Raw genomic sequence first — 14793 nt, forward strand, 5'->3', positions numbered from 1 at the left:
GGAGCTATTTTATATAGTTTACTTCTGTGTCATAATTTTTTTATGATTCTTTGATAAATTGATTACTTAAGAATTCAAATTTGTTTATGATCAGAACTAATGATTTTAAAATGAAGTGCATATATGCAGCAATATAAGTTGCTTCTTGAGGACTTTCTTAAAATAATTAAATTTCGTGTAGGAGTATGGGGACCCCCTAATCTATTTTGTGGATGTGGCCTTATGTTGCAATGGCTATTAGACTTAAATACAAGACCATGGAAATATGGACTGCATTGAACTAAAACTGATTTTAAAATTGACCATTGTTTGTGTAGGCTACAGTGGTTTCAGCCAAGTTGCTAAAACAAAACAGCACCCAAGCAGAAATGAATTTATTTTCAGATCTATCTTCACATGAAAAAAGAAATTCCATGTTGTTTGTTTACATAAAATTTCTTCTCTTCTTGTTGGGAACATATAGGAATTTGAGTTTTATTTATTCTGAAAATAGCTCAATATTCCAATTTTCTGCAATTTTTAATTAAACGAACTCAATTTAGAATGTGTTTAATTTCCCCATTTTATTTACGTAATTTGATGTTGTTTGACAAAGTTACAGACACTGAATAGACTTGTCCTTAATTCGTGCAGCTTTTGTAGTTTTGTGAATTTTTCACTGATTGAATATCATATCCCTCTTTATCGTAACAGTACCATTCTAATTTTCCAAATATCAAGGAAAACAGAACCTACACTCCGACAGCTTCAGTTAGCAAAACTACCTTCTGTGCCATCATGAAATCTTCAGAGAAGGGAGAGATTGCATTACTTTTAATGGATCCCCATATTTCCTCTCCCAGAGTGCGGATGAAACTATATATACATTAACAGATACACAAATGCAATAATACGAAGATATAACTATCATTTCATATTTACAAATTCACTGTGTTGTGTGGTTCCTTTGCTAATTGTGAATGTGCATCAAGAGTACATAGTAACACTTCTTGTCTAGCTATGTCCTCCTTCATTGCAAGGTTTGGGTAGCAGTTGAGGAAACTTCTTGGTAATCCTTATTCACTTTAATCTTGACAATAAGCTCTAGCTTTATATTATTTCATTGACTTTGTTTGCAACAAACAGTAGTTTTAAGATCTGCACTAGTTCCATTTAACAGTGATTTCAGTTGCTGAACTTGTTCCATTGCATCACGGATCTCTGGCTGACGCACTTAGGCAGCTCAACTGAGTCAACCAACTTTAAAATCTCTTGACTCCTGGTTTCTCTGGAGCCAGCAAAAACTTTATCTATTAATGTTTTAGCCCACAGAGACATGAGGAAAATTGATGGAATATTTTCTTTCGTAATATCATATGTAGTAAAATTGGAAAATGCTAGAAACACTCAGCATCTGTGGAGCTGACGTTTCACCATTCATCAAGAATAGGTCAGAGAGAGAAATGTGCTGAAATATTTAAACAAAGTTCTCCAAATACTGCACATACACATACATACACACATATACAGATATATGCATACACACATGTGTGTGTGTAGATGTACAGTATGTATATGTGCAGGGTAATGTAATGCCTGCCAGATGACACATTTTCTTCATAGTAGAAACTGTGTTCTACATAATTCACAAACACCATCATTGAGTTGTTGTGTTCACTCAAAGAGACAGTGTCTGATGTAATGATGTCAGTATAAGGCAACTACTTTTGGGTTTGTTCTTAATGGAATTAAGAGCCGCAGCTTTTTCAAAGCACATAAAATGGCTGTCGCATGTTTTATTTGAAAAATCCTACATTTGTGACCCAGACGTGATTAGACGATTCCAGAGTTACTCAACGATATGTCAACAATGCAGTTACTTTGAAGCTGCCAGCTATGAACTATGTAGATATAATTATAGTTATATATTCTAGATGTATATTATGTAGATATAATTTATATGTGTGTGTTTGTGTGTGTATATGTGTGAGTATGTTTTGATGTCACAAACTTCCAATTTAAAGGTTAAACTCACATTTCTCATAATGAACAGATATAGACTTGCTACAACTTGCTACGTTTGGTCATTTTACAAGAATCAAGCAGATCGACCTGCCTAAAAGTCATTAAAGTATCACTATTAAACATTAAAGTGGTTATTTAAAATTATCAGCATGAAAATGATGACTTGAAACTTGCTTATATATGTTAAGTGCTTTTTATGGTAATGTATGGTTGAAAGCAAATTCAAATAGCTTAAGAATGAAGTAACTGGTTTTACTCAGTATTTTTGTTACTCTATATTTATGCTATGTAATATAATATTATGAAATGAATACCATTGTTTGTTCTAAATAAGTGACTTGCTCTGACACACCATTTCAATTAGGCGTTTTGGAGACCCATTGGATGGAATTTGTAAAAACTGTCACCCAAGCTGTAAAGAATGTTCGGGTCCAAATGAACATGAATGTCAGACCTGTCAAGATGATCATTTCCTGCTGAGATCTCACAACAAATGCTATCAAAAATGTCCTGAACATTACTATGAAGATAAGTTGGAGCAGGCTTGTGAAATGTGCCACCCTAGTTGCAAAACCTGTGATGGTAAGTTTCAAGATTTTTAATCTTGTAACAATGAGAATATTCTTTTCTTAAAACTATCAAGTAAACTGCAAATATTAGTGTTTAAAATATGAACAGAAGATACTGAAGCATGCTATGCAGCATCTGTAGAAAGAGAGACAACGTTAATGTTTCAGGTTGGAGATCCTTCATCAGAACCCAACCCAAAAAAGGAAACGAAGATAACTTGCCAAGAGGAAGGGAGATGAATGAGTTGGAGAAGGGAACAATTCCAAAGGGGTGACATTACATAAGAAAAAAGCTTTTAATTAAGTATTAATGAGATATTCAGAGAAGAAAAAAAGTGCAAAGGAATTTATGGGCAGTGAAATGTCAAACTGCTAATTAGTTCAGACCATTGGAGAGAGAATAACTAATTCAGTATTACAGATGAATGCCTTACAGCAGAATTGGCCAATTCTGAAAATGATAAGTGCAAGTTACTTGAAGCTGTTGAATTCAACACTGAGTCACAAAGTCTGCAACATATTTAGATAACATATGAACTAGGACGCAATTAAATACTTTTCTTGTCTGAAACTCCGAGAGTAAACATTATATATGGTATTAATAAACAGTGCAATAGTGACAAGTGCAAAACAACAGAATGGTGCAAAGTTAGTTGCTCAATCTGCAATAATGGGAAGTGAATTGCTACAGTAACAATAATGGAATAACCAAGAGAAGTAGACTTAAAAATGTTGCAGCACTACTAGGAAGAGGATGTGAAAGAGGTGATTGGTTCTGAACTCCAATGCCAGTGGGGAAGAAGCTGTTCTTGATTCTGGTTGTTGGAACTTCCAAATTCCTGTATCTTTTCCCAGAAGAATGAAGAGAGAAAAGGGAATGTGTGGTGTCGTAGGTGATTTTGATAATACCAATAGCCTTCCGGAAACAATGCACTTTGAAGATAAACTGGATGGAATGAAATGACAAGCCTGTGATAGACTGCCTGGTGAAAATAAATAAACTGGAGCACTTTACCGATCATCACATCAGTATGGTGAAATCAGGAAAGATTCTAAGTGATATGGATTTGAAGCTCCATGGATGAGGACAGCATAATGTGTTTCCTCCCCCCATCCTCCAAATTACTTTCTTAGGTCAACCACCAGCTCTTTCATCTCGCTGACATTTAGAGAAAGATTGTTGTTCAGACAGCATAACACAAGGTTCACAATCTTTTTCCTTTACTCCAACTCCTTACTGGTGCTGAGCTGGCCTAAAACAGTGGTGTCTTCAGTGAACTAAAAAGTTGAGTTGCATTGGCCAGGAGACTAATAATGAAACCCTGGGGAGCACCAATGCTGAGGATCAGGGTGGATGAAATGTTATGACCAGTTCTAACCAAATGAAGTCTGTCATTCAGCATTCTGCCATTGTTACTGTCAGGAGGAGGTACAGAGCCTGAAGACACACACTCAGTGATTCAGGAACAGCTTCTTCCCCTCTGCCATCCAATTCCTAAATGGACATTGAACCCATGAACACTACCTTACTTTATATTTTTTCTTGTTTTTGCACTATTTTTAATTTACACACACAGATATACACACAGTATATTAGGACAGACATATGAAGAAATTTCTACATTATTCCAATCCTTGGAATTCAATAATTTTAACATCAAAATTAAATGTATTAGAGGATTTGAGGCTTAGTTGCTGAATACTTGCAAGATAGAATCCAATAGTTATTTAGACTTTAAGGAAATGAAGAGAGAGTACAGGAAAATGGGGCTGAATTAACAAAAGTAGACATTAAGTTTTATTTGCACAATTTATCTTCTTTTGCATATTGCATGTTACCATAGAACCATAGAAACTACAGCACAGAAACAGGCCCTTTGGCCCTTCTTAGCTGTGCCGAACCATTTTCTGCCTAGTCCCACTGACCTGAACACGGACCATATCCCTCCATACACCTCCCATCCATGTATCCGTCCAATTTATTCTTAAATGTTAAAAAAGAACCTGCATTTACCACCTTGTCTGGCCACTCATTTCATACTCCCACCACTCTCTGTGTGAAGAAGCCCCCCCTAATGTTCCCTTTAAACTTGTCAATTTTTATCTGTTTATATATAGTCTTTTGTAAAATTCTATTGTATTTGTTTTTCCTGTAAGAAAATTAATCTCAGGGTAGTATATAGTAATATATATGTACTTTGATTATAAATGTACATTGAGCTTTGAGCTTGTGGGGCTATTTCTTTTGTTATTGTGATCCTTCAGAATTTTCTGCTTTTATTTTGGATGTCCAGCATTCACTTCATTTCAATTTTGACACTTTCAGTAAGTTTACACATTATTGAACAATCCATATCTTTGAATATATCAGATGGCAAGATTTTATGGGCAGAAATTTTCCATTTCATTTTCATTTTTATATCTTTTTATTAATTATTATTGAAAATTCACAACACAAAAATACTCAAAATAATCAAGTCAATGTATCAATATGTATAATAAGAGTCAAACTATTAACCAAGCTAAACAGTATATCAATAATAATGATAAAAAAAAAACAAAATGTTAAAGCTTTTTTTGAAAAACGAAAGAAGGAAAAAAGAACCCCTACTAAAAAAACAAAAAAAAACCCAGCTAACAAAAAAGACGAGAAACAAAACCCATTTGGACCACTAACCCGGAGCTATATGCCATACAAGCTTCTATTAAAAAAAAGACATCAATCCGCCAACCAAATCCATTTACCCAAGAATCAGAAGGGAACCATCTTAATTAACTCAAATCAAATGATAGTAGCAGGCAAAAGAGCTCCACCTTTTCTCAAAGTCAAATCAAGGATCAAAAGTTCGACTTTTGATTTTTTCCAAACTAAGACATAACATCACCTGAGAGAACCATTGTATCAAAGTGGGAGCAGAGGCATCTTTCCATTTTAATAAAATAGCCCTTCTAGCCAATAATGTAACTAATGCAATTACACGTTGGTCTGTTATAGAAATACCATGAATATACTGAGGAATTATACCAAACAAAACTGTCAATTTATGAGGATGTAAATTAATTTTTAAAGCTTTAGAAATTTTCCACAGTATAACATATATTGAGGACTGTAGGATAAAGGTTATTGCATCAAAAGCTGCATATTAGCTAGAATAAAAAAATATTAAGTTGTGTATGATTGAAATATACAAAACATGTTTTATCATAGAAGATATTATTATTTTTCATTGCCATTAGAAGGAAAAATAACAGTCCCTGATGTGAATACTTGCTGAAGGCACTAAAATGCCATATCTTCTTTAACTCATTTTGACAAGAATAAAACTCTAAATTATGAAAAAAGATGCCTTCATATTAGAATGTAAACCCATAAGTTGATTTTAAAGTATACATGTTGGAGTTAGCTAAAACATAGATATTCAGGTTAATAAATTGCACTGGACAACAAATTTTTTTGAAAACATTGCTTCCTCAGAATTCTTTTTTGTTTTATGATAGGCTGCTTGAAGCTGAACACAAATATAATTTCAGACTACTTGTATCATGTAGGAATTTGGGGAAACAAGAAATTGACTTTTATTGAATATAATGCTTTTAATTGTGTAATGCTGTTAATGCTTTCCAATAGTTCAACTAAGCTAAAATTGTTTTGTTGATGATTTTCATTTGTACTCAGTGTCTGAGGCTTCTCGCTTAATTGTCCAACAATAATCAGCCAGCATTGATGGATTCCAGTTGCCCTGATTCTGTTCCTCCATGACTGCAATGTCCTGGTGAAACCTTTCACCATGCTTGTCACTGACAGTGCCAAGATTTGCAGGGAAGAAGTCTAAATGGGAAGGCAGAAAATGAATCTTTAGTGAAATGTTGCACTTCATGGTTTTGCATGTTTGAAGCATGATGTCAACCAGCTGCACATAGTTTGGTGCTCTGTAGTTGCCAGGAAAATTTTCAACGATGACTTTGAATGCCTTCTATGTGATTTTCTCTGGTACCACTAGAAGCTCTTCGAATTGCCTGTCTTTGATAACCTGTTTGATTTGTGGACCAACAAAAGTGCCTTCCTTAATCCTGGCATCAGTTATTCTGGCAAACGTCTGTCTTAAATATCAAAATCCTTCACAGAAATGTTTTGCCTTTCTAAAGCCTGTCCTGCCATGCAGCAGCCACGCTAATAAGCATGCCTGGACAAGACAGAAAACTGCAGCTTACTTAGTGGGTAAAAATTTAATTAACGAATTATGAATTGAAATAATAAATATAGGTGATTTAAAAAAAAAACATGGTGGGTAATAGGGAAAATTCAAGGTGATTTTCATGATCAGCACCTCAAAATCCATAAGATACACCCAAAAGTATTTAGGAAGCAGAATCTTTGTTTCCAGAGTTACTAAATCATCAAGTGTATCAATAACATTTGAAACTGACAAATAGAAAGTATAAATGTAACCTTTTAAATCCCAAAGAGCAAGATATTGTTTATTGGTAAAAACATGCAAGTTCAAATTAAGAGATTTATTACTTCATGCATTCCTGTTAGCAAACAAATGAGTAATTACGAAAAATTAATTAATTATACAAAATAATCATATATTAGAGAAAAAAGATCACCTGGTTCACTAATGTTTTTCCACAAAAGGATTCTACCATCCTTGCTATTTTTTTACAGACCTCTGATATGATCCAGCTAACGATCCAGTTCTGGAGATAGATAGGAGCAGACAATAAATACCAGGTTCAGATTTTGTGTTTTAATAATATGAATCTCACAAATACAAAAATCAGGAACCAACTGCATAAGACAGATTCTGTATCTTTTTAAACCTAATAGAAGAAGCCATATTGGTTTCCAAGATGGCTGTCTGAGATCATGGAAGCAAACTTGAAAAAAACATAAGAGTGTTTACTTGAATGGACAACTACATCCAAACCCTATAATATCTAAATTTAGATAATCCCTATTGTATTGACAATGACAATTCAAGTCTAATTCTGTCTGTTTAATTTGCTTCTGAGTTCCTTTCTTTGTTATAGACCATAATTCATCTATCCCATTGAAAACATTTAAAATGCTAATTTAATATGTTTTTCACTAGGAAGAGGAGCAATTCGATGTACTTCCTGCTTTGCGGGCTTCACGATGGTTGGAAGTATTTGCAGTTCTCAATGTTTTGCTGGGGAATACTTGGTCGCAGAGGTACTTACTGTGGCGAGTTTACATTGTTTCTTTTCTAAAATTGTAGCTGCAAAATCTTTTCCTAGAAGTGGGTTTACATCTGTATTTTTTTGCATCTGTTTTTATTTATTGGAAGGACACAAAGTCTATAGAAGTGAGGCAAAACAGCAGTGAGATTGTGGACAGTATACAGGTTACAAAGGAGGAGGTGCTTGCTGCCTTAAGGCAAAGCAAAGTGAAAAGCAGAGCCTGACAAGGTGTTTTCTAATCTCTTGTGGGAGGTTAGTGCAGAAAATGTAGGGGCTCTAGCAAAGGTATTTAAAGTGTCCTTAGCCATGGTGATTGTAGGAGAGATAATTCTATTCCATTGTTTAAGAAAGGGTCTAAGAATAAGCTGGGAAATTATAGGCTGGTGATTCTAACATCAGTAGTGGGTTAGTAATTGGAAGGAATACTAAGAGACAGGATATATAACTTTCTAGATAGAGGGGTACTGATTAGGGATAGTCATTATGGCTTTGTGCATGGTAGGTGGTGTCTAACCAATTTTATAGAGTTTTTTGAGGAAAGTTGATAAAGAAAAGGCAGTGGATGTTGTCTATATGGACCTTAGCAAAGCCTTTAACAAGATCCTGCATAGGAGATTGGTCAAAAAAGGTTCAGTTGCTTGGCATTCAGGATTGGGTAGTAAATTGGATTAGACATTGGCTTCGTGGGAGAACCCAGAGAGTGATGGCAGATGATTTGCTTGGCATTCAGGATTGGGTAGTAAATTGGATTAGACATTGGCTTCGTGGGAGAATCCAGAGAGTGATGGCAGATGATTGCTTCACTGACTGAAGGCCTGTGACTAATGGTGTGCCATAGGAGTCAGTACTGGGACTATTGTTGGTTTGTCATCTATATTGATGACCTTGATGATAATGTGGTTTATCATATCAGCAATTTTGCAAATGGCACCAAAACTGAGGTACAGTTGACAAGGAGGAAGGCTATTAAAACTTGCAGTGGGAAAAATGGGCTGAAAATGTTAGATGGAATTTAAAGCAGGCAAATGTGAGGTGTTGCACTTTGGAAGGACAATCCCGGGTAGGACTCATATGATGAGCAGTAGGGCACTGAGGAGTGTGATAGAACAGAAGGATCTGGAAATACATAATTCCTTGAAAGTGATGTCACAGGTAGACAGCATCATAAAGAGTGCTTTTGGCACATTGGCCTTCACAAATCAAAGTACTGAGTACAGGAGTTGAGACGTTATGCAGTTGTATAAGACATTGGTGAGGCCTAATTTGGAGTATTCTGTGTAGTTCTGGTACCTACCTACAAGAAAGATACTTAAAACAATTGAAAGGGTACCAAGAAAATGTACAAGGATGTTGCCAGGACTTGAGGACCTGAGTTATAGGGAAAGGTTGAATAGTTAAAGCTTTATTCCCTAGAGCATAGCAGAATGAAGGGAGATTTGTTGGAGATAAGAGGGGCAAGCAGGCTTTTTCCACTAAGGTCGAGTTAGACTAGAACTAGAGATCATGGGTTAAGTGTGAAAGGTGAAATATTTAGATAGATAGATAGACAGACATACTTTATTGATCCCGAGGGAAATTAGGTTTTGTTACAGTTGCACCAACCAAGAACAGAGTACAAACGTAGCAATACAAAACCACAAACAATCAGATAATAATAATATGTAAACCATGCCAGACGGAAATAAGTCCAGGACCAGCCCATTGGCCCAGCGTGTCCGACCCTCCAATGGAGGAGTTGTAAAGTTTGATGGCCACAGGCAGGAATGACTTCCCATGATGCTCAGTGCTGCATCCTGGTGGAATGAGTCCTGTGCCCAATGGTGTAAATGATGTTACACGCCGACGTCGGGTTGGCAGAGGGAGAAATATACACAACAACCACAATTGCATGTGAGATTTCTCTTGGCAAACATTTAAGTGGAACATGAGGGGGAACTTTTTTACTCAGAGGATGGTGAGAGATTGGAACGACCTGCCAGCAGAAGTGCTCAATATTAACATTTAAGAGAAATTTGGATAGATACGTGGTTGGTATAGGGGGCTAAGGTCTGGGTGAAGGCCGATGGGACTATAGAGATTAATAGTTTAGCATGGACTAGATGGAGCAAAGGGTCTGTTTCTCTGCTGTAGTGTTCTATAATTATGACTACTGTGAAGTTCTGAGTACACCTTTGATCTTTCATGGTATTCAAACTGGCGCAGAGGTCAAATCTAGTCCAAACGTCCATCCCTAATTGGAGATTGTATCAAATATGAGCTCAAGAAATGATATATTCACATTCAAGAACTGGTAAATGGGGATGCTGAAAGTTATTGTTTTAGTATTGCAGACTATTTTAGCCATCGATTTCCCCAGCTTTTGCGTGCTACAAACCATCTACTGGAGTAACCTAGTAGTCAGGCAGAATCTGTGGGACTGAAGGTGGAGAGGGAAGATAGCTAGTATAAAAGTTGAGTACTGAGTCTGGGCTAGTAGGGGACTGGCAGACTTGAGGTGCAGTCAAAGGTGATGGGCAGATGGAGCCAGCTAGGGGGCAGAGTTGGCAGACAGTGGTAAGTGTATGTTAGATGGAGGCAGACTAAAAACAGGGGCCGAGGTTGAAGGTGGTGACAGAGTACCTAGGGGGATGGGAAGATAAAAGCAACCAGTTTTGGAATCTGATGAGTAAGGAAAGTGATTACAGAAAGATAAATGGCAGAGGTAATCAAAGCCAGGTAGGAAAAAGATCCATTGTGTAAAATGTGTTAAGCAGTGGATGGAAAGGGGGAAGTATGGGGACAAAATGAGTGATGGGTAGCTGGAGTTTAATATTTAACTATCCTTCATATTCTTTACTTTGTTTATTATTATTATGATATTCTACTCCTTTATTAATCTTCAACCACTGATAGTTGTCATGTGCCTCTTATTTTAAATATACACCATGTTTTTATCCTTGAAATCTTTGCTTAATCAGAAATTCACTAACTGAATGTCCTAATTGAAATGTGTAACCAGATGGTCTTCATCTTATCGTTAAATATCTTGCACTGCTAATTTCTTCCATCTATCATTTTCTTCCTGAACGATTGATTTTACTCCATAAAATTAAAAGGGACTAATTTCCTCTTCAAAATAAAAATTCCCTTTACCTATCATTTTGAATGTCATGATATCCCAAGCATCACTGTGGTCTTGTTGTGTCACAACTGTAACTTATGGTTATTGTTTAAGAACTTCCCTTCAAGTTTTGTCCATAAATGTATTATTTATAATGTTGAAGATTGATGAAGCAACTTAAGCATGGAATTTCTTTGAAATTGGACATAAGATAATGCTGTTTATTTCTTATCCAAGGGCAATAGTACTAATATTTGCACTTTCAATGCTATCCCAGACTATAATCAGTTAACTCAAGACTGGACCCTGGAGACTCCTGTCTTTCGGTCCCAATTGACACACATTCCACAATACATATGCTGTCAGTTTCTTTATGTCTATATATAATCCAAGACAAAGAACAGTATATGTGACTTCCATACAACTCTTGAACAGTATGATAGCTACCACTCAAAGATACCAAAATAGAAGTATTCTTGTGCTACTATTTTATTCCATAGTTACTGAGATAATAATACTTCAAAGTGAGAATTAACATTATTTTCTGAAATTGTCTGAATAGTTTAAACATTTTCAGTGATAAGTAATTATTCTATTCAAATAATGTTATGGTCCATGCCTGTGAATTTTGAAATACAACTGAAACTGAATTTAATATGTAATTTGGCAAATTCTTCCTTTTTGAGTGCTTACAGGTAAAATTCACTGTAATTTTAATTAAGCTATAAAAATGCTTTAATTTTTTATCATTTTACCACAAATTTAGCCTCTTACAGTAAATATATTTTCATACAATGTGTTAAGAGTCCATATTTCAAACCACGTAAATGAGCAAGGATTACTGATGCCTGTAAACTATAAACTTTGTGCTGAGTTTCAGATATGTATGTATGAAGATATGAAAAATTAAAGATTGTCAAAGCTTGTTTACATAATAAATAATTTAAATGCTTGATCTTTATGCTTTTTACCATTCCTATTATTAGGATCCAGTAAAATGTGAACAGTGCAGTAATACTTGTCTGGAATGTAAAGGGCCAGGACCTTTCAACTGCACAGATTGCAGTCCAAGACTCTTGATGAATCTTGAGGATGGCAACTGTTTAAAGTGCTGCACAGATGCTTTGCCAGAAGCTGAAGATTGCTGTGATTGTGAAATGAGATTTGGTAAGACTGTTAGTGTGAAAATATTTAATTTACAATTTCTTATCAGCTAAAGCAAAAAGATCATATTTCGGACAGTATGAATTAGCATCCATTAAAACATTAAATAATTTTTTCACATTTTTATTGTAATTTTTGTGCGACTTTCTTTTGAGAAACTTATTGCATTATATCTTATTGCACGTTCTTAAGTTTTTATTGGCTTAGATCGTAAAACTAACACAGGATGCAAGAACATGCTTTGGCCTATATTCATAATCCCAGATTTTTAATTATGAACTTAGAGATATAAGAATTACTAACTGTGCTACAATGTTTCCGATTATTCTGGATATTCTGGATGTGTGAGTGATCATCATAAATTGCTGCATTTTGCCTCAATAACATAGCAGGACATTGATAGATCCCCTCTTGAGTCAGCATAATATTGTTCCACTCACATTCCACGTGAAAAGTCGGCATCTATAGCTGGAGCTTTTATCTTGTAGTGTTAATCAGGAAGAGTGGGTTGGGAATCAGATTTAATTTGATATTCTTATAATCGGAGTCTGGCATTTGATTGCACTCCTTTTGCGATTTTGATGATTTGGTTCCATGCCTTAGCTGACTTAGCATCAATCTTGTTGAAGATAGATCCTCATTCTCTCAGATTTTATTTGCAGATAGCCAAAACTATTGTATTAAGGATTGTTCCAGTGAGCTGAAGAACAAATCCTTAATGTTTTCAAAACTGTTCATCATTCCTAAAATACATCTGATTGAAAATACTATAATTCTGCTTCAGTTTATAATTTTTAAAACTTCCTTCGGATTAATTGAATTTAGATTGTAACAGTTATTGCAGATGTGTTATATCAAAAATCTTACTTTTCTTTCTTTTTAAAATTACAGATGAATGTGTTTTAAGGAGAGTAGCTCTGGCTCCGGACATCAAGATAGGAAGCAAATCTACCTTATTTGCCATCGTTTCTGTTCTGCTCATTTTAATTATTGGTATTGGTATATTTCTTTTTTTGAAGTCACGTTCGAAAGCAAAGCACCCTCACAAAGCTGGTTATGAAAAATTGTCCAATCCAGCCAAATCCATTCCAGTTTATAATGCTTGCAGGGACAGTATTAGTTTTCAAGATAATCGAGAAATTGACTACATGGATCATCAGGAAGAAATGCATGATGAAGATGATGACGATGATATTGTCTACATGGGGCAAGATGGCACTGTTTACCGTAAATTTAAGTATGGTTTGTTAGATGATGATGAAGACGAACTAGAGTATGATGATGAAAGCTATTCCTTTAGGTAAAGGAAAGCTAATTTCATTTTTGTTTCTCAGTACTTTCTAAAAGAAGTTCTGCATTTACTCCAGTTACATAACATATCACCAATTTAAAATACTGAAAAGGGAATTCTGTGAGTGCGATCATTGCTCACCTATTCTCAACTTATGCAAACAGCCACCCAGGGAGTTGTGATTGAAGTCTGTGAGCCTCAATCGTTTTCAAGTAATTATATTTCTGTTATGGGCTTTGTACGTCTCATAATTTTTAAATTGTATTATGTTGATAAGATTGAATTTTGTACATTAACAGCAATTATTCTTACAATTATAGTGCTTCAGTGCAATGACTTAAACAATGAATCTTCTCAGATTCCAAAACTCCTGTTACATTTCTGGGCCCTATGTTAAAAGATGCAACAAACCACTGTTTCTCCAGTCAGTGTACCGACTTCTGAAATTCTGTGATATAAGGCACCTAATTTACTGATAGGATTCATAAACCAAAACAATGTTCTTCAATACATATTTTTCCCCAAAAATGCCCATCAGCTATTTAGATTTCCAATTTCTATAGAAAGTTTACATATTATAATGATCCATAGCTGGTTATTATGCAATAGAACTTCCAATATCTGGACAAATTGAACTTAAGAATGTTCCCCATAGCTTTGAACTGACTTTTATTCTATGGCATCAATATATCAGTTTATGGTTATCCTTTTTAAATTAAGGAATGAGTTTACAGACAATTATGATACACAGTAATAATGAATATATTACATCTTTAAAGTTTTATTCAATGTACTATTAGTAATCCTTTTCCATATGTATTAGCACAAAATACTACTTTAAGGAATATTCAAAAATAATATTTTGTCTTTTCTATGAGGCATAAGGAAGTTAAAAGTGGCAGGCCGACAAATCCAGGGCAAGCATTAAAAAGGGCTAAGAGAGTTGTAAAAGAGCGCCTGAAGGCTTTATGTGTCAATGCAAGGAGCATTCGTAATAAGGTGGATGAATTGAAAGTGCAGATTGTTATTAATGATTATGATATAGTTGGGATCACAGAGACATGGCTCCAGGGTGACCAGGGATGGGAGCTCAACGTTCAGGGATGTTCAATATTCAGGAGGGATAGACATGAAGGAAGGGGAGGTGGGGTGGCGTTGCTGGTTAAAAAAGAGATTAACGCAATAGAAAGGAAGGACATAAGCCGGGAAGATGTGGAATCGATATGGGTAGAGCTGCGTAACACTAAGGGGCAGAAGACGCTGCTGGGAGTTGTGTACAGGCCACCTAACAGTAGTAGTGAGGTCGGAGATGGTATTAAACAGGAAATTAGAAATGTGTGCAATAAAGGAACAGCAGTTATAATGGGTGACTTCAATCTACATGTAGACTGGGTGAACCAAATTGGTAAAGGTGCTGAGGAAGAGGATTTCTTGGAATGTATGCGGGATGGTTTTTTGAA

General features: G+C 35.3%; 1 protein-coding gene across 1 annotated transcript in view; it reads left to right on the forward strand.

Annotated features, from left to right (window-relative positions):
* pcsk5b (proprotein convertase subtilisin/kexin type 5b) overlaps positions 1–14575 on the forward strand; it is a 336889-nt gene extending 322314 nt beyond the window's left edge. The window contains exons 34-37 of the mRNA XM_063068758.1: positions 2369–2586; positions 7670–7770; positions 11865–12045; positions 12934–14575. Coding sequence (XP_062924828.1) covers positions 2369–2586; positions 7670–7770; positions 11865–12045; positions 12934–13346 — 913 coding nt within the window. The 3' untranslated portion in view covers positions 13347–14575. The remainder of the gene's footprint in view (positions 1–2368; positions 2587–7669; positions 7771–11864; positions 12046–12933) is intronic.
* Positions 14576–14793: the final 218 nt, after the last annotated feature.

The sequence above is a fragment of the Mobula hypostoma genome, chromosome 16 (assembly GCF_963921235.1).
Source record: "Mobula hypostoma chromosome 16, sMobHyp1.1, whole genome shotgun sequence".
NCBI classification, from domain to species: domain Eukaryota; kingdom Metazoa; phylum Chordata; class Chondrichthyes; order Myliobatiformes; family Myliobatidae; genus Mobula; species Mobula hypostoma.